This window comes from Colobus angolensis, unplaced genomic scaffold (assembly GCF_000951035.1).
Source record: "Colobus angolensis palliatus isolate OR3802 unplaced genomic scaffold, Cang.pa_1.0 Scaffold169, whole genome shotgun sequence".
NCBI classification, from domain to species: Eukaryota; Metazoa; Chordata; class Mammalia; order Primates; family Cercopithecidae; genus Colobus; species Colobus angolensis.
This window is the reverse complement of record NW_012114810.1, coordinates 1653054-1659659: the sequence shown is the minus strand read 5'-3', so window position 1 is coordinate 1659659 and position 6606 is coordinate 1653054. Positions and strand designations below refer to the sequence as shown.

Genomic DNA, 6606 nt, shown 5'->3' with positions numbered 1-6606 from the left:
AAATACACAAAACTGGCTGGGTGAGGTGACTCAGGCCTATAGGCCTATAATCCCAGCACTTTGGTACCTGAGGTCGGCAGATTGCTTGAGGCTAGCAGTTTGAGACCAGCGTGGGCAACATAGCAAGACCCTGTCTTTACAAAACAAACAAACGAAAATTACACAAAAGCAACACCAGAGGCCCATTTGCATGGCGTGTTTTTGTTTATTTGTTTCGCCTAATATGGCTTCGTTTTGTTTGGAAGAAGGGATTGTGCCCTCCAGGCCTTTGTCATTTCACTCACCTCTCCCAACCTGGCCCTGTCCAGCCCCTCCCAGGAGGGCTCGGCGTATGGATGCTGGAGGTCACAGGCTGCCCAGGCTGGTGGTGACCTCGGAGGCAGAACCACGGCCTCGAGTCGGGCCTCTCTAACGGCGAAAGACTGACGCGGTCGGACCGCGACATTCCCGAAACGTTAAGGGGTTTAACCTCCGCATCGTCCTCAAAGATGAGTAGGAAAAGGGCTGTGAGGGAGAACTTCTTCCCCGTCCGCCGTCTTCCTGCTCGCCCTTCTGGAAACCCAGCGTCCATCCCACGGCCTGATTTACTAAGGGAGTCTTGTAGCGTAGGGGATGGGGAAAAGTCATTGATTACGGTAATTTGGTTGGTTAATCAAACGGTCATTTACATATAATTTGCATGTTAATATAATTCTGGAAGTATGCATATGTCCATACTTCTCTAACAGGGCACCCACGCCCGCCAGCTCACCCTACTTATGCAGCAAATTTTATTTCTCTCTCGGCTTCTTTAGCCTCGCGAACACTATCGCTTAGGCCCGCTTCCTAAAGATTGTCCCCTCCTCCCACCCGTAAGCTCCTCCCTTCGCCCTCTCTCCCTCGCGAGCTTGCAAACATCTTTTCCCCGCCCCCTTTTCTATTTCTGAACAGGCATGTTCCGGGCAGCTCATCCGACTCCTTAGATTACTATGGGATCGGTAGGGTCCTGAGCGTTGGAGAAGCAGGAAAGCGTATCCTGGGAAGAAGGGCTTGGCTTGGACTCAGGAGAAGAATACTACATCGAGACCTGCTGGGGAATTTTATTTTATTTTATTTTATTTTTTGGTCTTGCTTGTACTGAGGGAGGAAGAGGAGGTTGTGTGGCCCGGTCGAACTTGTGGCAGCCTGAAGGCCCCCTCAGGCGGCGCTGCGGGCAGCCCCGCAGCCGGGGCCTGGTGCAGCCGCTGCGGCCGCTGTCAGGGAAGCGCAGGCGGCCAATGGAACCCGGGAGCGGTCGCTGCTGCTGAGGCGGCGGTGTCGGCAGTCCGACCGCGACTGCCCGCACCCCCTCCGCGGGGGTCCCCCAGAGGTAAGCTACTCCTCCTCCATGAGTCAGTCACCTTTGCCCTGTTGGGAGGGTGGTCGCTCTCCCACCCTGTCCCGCACAGTCTTCTCCACCTGAGTTCGACTACGAAACTGCCCTCCTGGTGTCAACTGCACCCCGGGTTCCTTCTCCACCCTTTCCTCTCAGGCCTGGGGTCTTCCTCAGCTTTTTGGCTTCCTCTTCTATTAGCTCCTCCCTCTGCCTCGGGGATTCCCCCCTCCCTTACTCTTATCCCCGTTGCCTACATCTCGAATTATTCTTTTTTTAAGTCATGAATCCTTTCCACATCAGACGACTCCCATAGGCCCATCCTTGTCCTTCCTCGTCGTCTCTGCCCCTGCCCCAAACCTATTCCATGGACTCCACCTTTATCTCTTTTCCTGGTTTGCCCTTTTCTTCCGATGTTCCTGTGCAACTCCAGCACTGGGTTCCCATTTCCCTGAGCTAAAGATTGTATCCCTGTCTTCCTGTGCTGCTTCTGATTCCATTACCTCACCGTCACCCACCCACCCAGCCAGCTCCTGGCTTCCAAGAATTGCCCGTTCCCTTCTCCTCAAGGGATCTCGGGCCCTTGTCATCAATCCCAAAGTACCATTTACATTCTTACTTTGAACCTAGTCCTCACCCTTCTCTGGGATGCATTATGATCCCTACCCTTAACTTTCTTTAGCTTCTCTTTCTCCCTCCTCAATCACCCAACCTTCTAGAGGTTTCTGTCTGTAGGGGAGAGGTTTGACAGTGCCCTTCCCATTCAGGATTTCCAACTTTGACACCTCCCTCGAGTTTCAAGGATTTTGCTGATCCTTGTGACATTTGGCTCTGTTTTTCCCGTGGTTCTTCTTGCGTTCTCTGTCACACTCTTTATCTCCACATACCACTTATTACAGGATCAACTAAACCTTGAACTAAGAAGAAAAATGTGTTGTGAACAGGGGGAGCCTCAGCTGCCTCAGGCCGTTCAGGACAGAAGGGTGTTTCTGAAGGCCGGAGCAAGTTTTGAAGAAGTCCCTATCAGATTACACTTGGTTGACTACTCCGGAGCAGCCACTAGGAGGGATGAACAGGCCTGCGTGGAAATTGAATGAGATTGTGAGAAATCTTGTTTCAGATTATTTAATTTTAGGCTTTTGTTAAAGGAATCACAGAATAGAGTGCCTTCCCACCCCTGTCCAGATCCGTGAGGAATCAGTTTACTCTTGTGGTTTACTAGAATAATTTTGGTTGGGGTACCGTAAGAACTCAGGCCTGGAGTGGGGTAAGGGTGTGACTGGAAAAAGGAACATGAGACAATGGAAAGAGCTTATACATTCAGAATCAGGACTCCTGGGTTCAGCATGTGACTTCCTCACTTGACCTCTAAAGCGATCCTTTTGGAAAGTGGCCCACTCTCTATAGGCATCAGTGCAGTAATAAGTTGGTAGCAGGACGTGGGTTGGGGGAAAAAAATCAGATTTGGTTTATTTGTTTACAAAACATTTTGGGTTCCTCAGGCAAAAGGTATTTATTAGTGATGGTTTAGTCATCCAGAGAATTTTCCTTCACCTTGATCTTTCTGTCGGATGTTCCTAGTCCACAACCAGGGGTGTAAGTCATTTTGAAAGACAAGCTCCAGGCCTGCTTCTTTCATCTGCTTTGCTTTTTTGCCCAGTACATTAAGTGGCTGATTTTCTGTGCTGTTCCTCATGTACTTGATCCATAACTCCAGATTCTATAGGTGGAAAGTATGTTTGTGGGAAAGCACTTTGAGGAAACTGGCTGGAAAAGAGAACTTGGAGTGAACTGAGACTTAGGCAACTAGTTGCTGTCATGTCTCTCTCAGCCTGTGATAGTGAAAGGGCACATAAGATTCCATTCAGTTTCTGATTCTAGGCCTGTTTGGGAGTAGTTATGTCATCTTATCCCACTTCCTTTCTCTTCCTTGTTGTTAGCTATGGTACAATCTCCTCATAATTCCCCTTATTAGAAGAAGCTTTCCTGCTGGGCACAGTGGCTCACGCCTGTAGTCCCAGCATTTTGGGAGGCTGAGGCAGGCAGATCCCCCGAGGTCAGGAGTTCGAGACCAGCCTGTCCAACATGGTGAAACCCCGTCTCTACTAAAAATACAAAAAATTAGCCAGGCATGGTGGTGGGCTTCTGTAATCCCAGCTACTCAGGCGGCTGAGGCAGGATAATTACTTGAATCCAGGAGGCGGAGATTGCAGTGAGCCGAAGTCACGCCACTGCACTCCAGCCTGGGTGACTGAGTGAAACTCTGTCTCAGGGGGGAAAAAAAAAGAAAAAAGGAGAAGAAGAAGCTTTCCTCCTTGGAAGCATCTCCAACCAGAAATCGTATTTCCTCTCATTTCCCTGCTTTCTTCTTAGAGTTGGGTCCACACTCCATGAGAATGCTGAACACCATGCAAGGCAGCAAATTGAGATTCCTTGATTTGGGGAAGAGATTTGGGAGGAACCCTTCAATAATTGGCATGGGACGAGAGGGGACCCAGTCCAAGTGTATTTGGGACCCACAGTAGGGAGGAACAATTCAGAGAGAGGTGAGTGCGCAGGCTGCCTTCTTTGCCATCTATCTGTTTCAGTAGTGACTCCCAGAGCTGGCTTGGGCTGTCCGGCTGGAATCTGCTTATACCAGCTCCATGGCTCTGCACAGAGTTCTCAGCCTGAATCAATATTGACTTAACTACCATGAGACCACTGCCTCCCCTACCCTCCTGCTAGTTGCTTGAGAATGCCGTCTCCTCTAATGCCCACACTCTCTGGGGCCTTGTGTCAGCATTTACCTGGATCCTGGTAGGGCTGGAGCTGGCTTGACTGCCGGGCCCTGAGTTTCTATAAGGAAAAAGGAGTGCTCAATCTCTACCTTTACAATTGAGGTCAAAGGGGAGAGATGAGTTGAGACATCCTTAAAGGAAGGTTTGAATTAGACCTTAAGACTTGAGGAGGTACTCCTCAACAGCAGAACAGGCAGCCAAAGATGATATGGTGTCTCTTTTGAGGAGCAACCTCTCTTTAAAAATTATTTTTGGGCCTGGCACTGTGGCTCATGCCTGTATTCCCAGCACTTCGGGAGGCCGAGGTGGGCAGATCACTTGAGGTCAGGAGTTGAAGACCAGCCTGGCATGTTCAAGACAACATGGTGAAACTCCATCGCTACTAAAAATACAAAAATTAGCCAGGTGTGGTGGCATGTGCCTGTAATCCCAGCTACTCGGGAGGCTGAGGCAGAGAATCGCTTGAACCTGGGAGGTGGAAGTTGCAGTGAGCTGAGATGGTGCCACTGCACTCCAGCCTGGGTGACAAAGCAACACTTCATCTCAAAAAAAAATTTTTTTGAAGGAATGCATGCATTTGGTAACAAATCCAATGGTACTCAAAGAGTTTATGAAGAAAAACAACAGTCCTGTTTCCGTTCATCCCTACTCCTGTTCTCACAGAGTTAACCTCTTTCATTATCTCAGTGTTCTGAAGGTTGTCACCATAGCTTTAGATAAAATGCTAGTTTCTCTGTTTCTTTGTTTTTTGTTTTGCTTTTTTGTTGTTGTTTTTGTTTGTTTGTTTGTTTTGAGATGGAGTCTCACTCTGTCGCCCAGGCTAGAGTGCAGTGGCAGAATCTCGGCTCACTGCAACCTCTGCCTTTGGGTTCAAGCAATTCTCCTGCCTCAACCTCCTGAGTAGCTGGGATTACAGGTGCCCACCACTGCACCTGGCTAATTTTTTGCCTTTTTTGGTAGAGATGGGGTTTCACCATGTTGGCCAGGCTTGTCACGACCTGCTGACCTCAGTTGATTCACCCGCCCTGGCTTCCCAGAGTGCTGGGATTACAGTGATCTCAGCCCACTGCAACCTCCGCTTCCCAGGTTTAAGTGATTCTCCTGCCTCAGCCTCCCAGGTAGCTGGGATTACAGGTACCCACCACCACGCCTGGCTAATTTTTTGTATTTTTTAGTAGAGACGGGGTTTCACCGTGTTGGCCAGGCTAATCACAAAGTGCTGACCTCAGGTGATCCACCCACCTCAGCCCCCCAGAGTGCTGGGATTATAGGCACGAGCCACTGCACCTGGCTGTTTGTTCCTCTATTTCTTTACTTATTGTTACAAACAAGGATTTAGCTTTAGAGGATATACCCCTCATTTACATAATTATGTCATTGTTTTTATTTCTTCTACTGGACACCTGTGTAACTTTAAATAATATTTAATATATTTGAACTCCTCTTTCTTTTCCATTAATTTTGGACAGTCTCTCTTAATTCACCTTGTAGAATGAATGTCAGATATTGGTTTCCTTACCTGTTTTTCCATCTCTTGTGGATCCATCTCAGAGGATTATAAGATGTATAAAAAATGGATAGCGGAGACTATTGTGTTGGCTCATGCCTTGTAATCTCAGCACTTTGGGAGGCCCAGGTGGGGATAGCTTGAGGCCAGGAAGAAGCTTTCCTCCTTGGAAGCATCCCCAACCAGAAATCATATAGTGAGCCATGATTCCACCACTGCACTCCAACCTGGGCAACAGAGTAAGAGCCTGTCTCTTAAAAAAGAAAAAGGAAAAAAAAAAAAAAAAAAAAGCAAGGGGTGGGGAAATAAAGGATGCTTTAAAAGGAGGAAAATTGAGCCTGCCTGCCTGCTTGGAAGCAGGGCACTATATCAGATGATCTCTTAAAGCCATTATATGAAAATATAAGAACATAAAAATATCAGAATTGGCTCAAACCAATCCATATTTATCTAGTCCATGGAAAAAGATTTGCAAAAGAGAATGGTGATTAACTGAGTGAGGGGATTGATTTGGGGCTCTTTACCCTTCTGTCCTAGCAGAGACTGATCCTATAAGTCCTTCAGTGGAGGCCAGTAGAAAGTTGTTTCCCTAGAATCTTTCGAGGTGATAGGAAATGGGGAGCTAGGTTAACCAATATAAGTGTATATCTTTTCTGTTTTCTCCAGCTGCTGCTCTGCCTGGCCTGTAACAATTCCTTGTCACTCAGACCAGAATTCCCTACTTTGCCCAGTTGGGAGCTGTGGAACTCAGTCAGTTGTCAACACTTCCCATCTTCCACCCCCTTTTCCTAGGGGCCAGCTGTTAGGCTGTGGAACAAGGGTGGCCTCTTCCATTTCCCTTCCATTCTTTTTTTTTTTTTTTTTTTTGGGACAGAGTCTTGCTCTGTCGCCCAGGCTGGAGTGCAGTGGCCGGATCTCAGCTCACTGCAAGCTCCGCCTCCCGGGTTTACACCATTCTCCTGCCTCAG

At 48.2% G+C, this 6606-nt stretch overlaps 1 protein-coding gene across 4 annotated transcripts in view; it reads left to right on the top strand.

Moving 5' to 3' along the window:
* Positions 1-902: 902 nt before the first annotated feature.
* PI4KB (phosphatidylinositol 4-kinase, catalytic, beta) overlaps positions 903-6606 on the top strand; it is a 37749-nt gene continuing 32045 nt past the window's right edge. The window contains exons 1-3 of one of the 4 annotated variants that reach the window (XM_011937863.1): positions 913-1348; positions 2251-2452; positions 3725-3897. Coding sequence is in view for 1 of the 4 variants with exons in the window: in XM_011937861.1 (XP_011793251.1) it covers positions 2445-2452 (8 nt within the window). In the remaining 3 variants the exon portion in view is untranslated. Of the gene's footprint in view, positions 1349-2250; positions 2453-3724; positions 3898-6606 lie in introns of all 4 variants that reach the window. The other 3 variants (XM_011937861.1, XM_011937862.1, XM_011937864.1) reach the window with 3 other exon arrangements.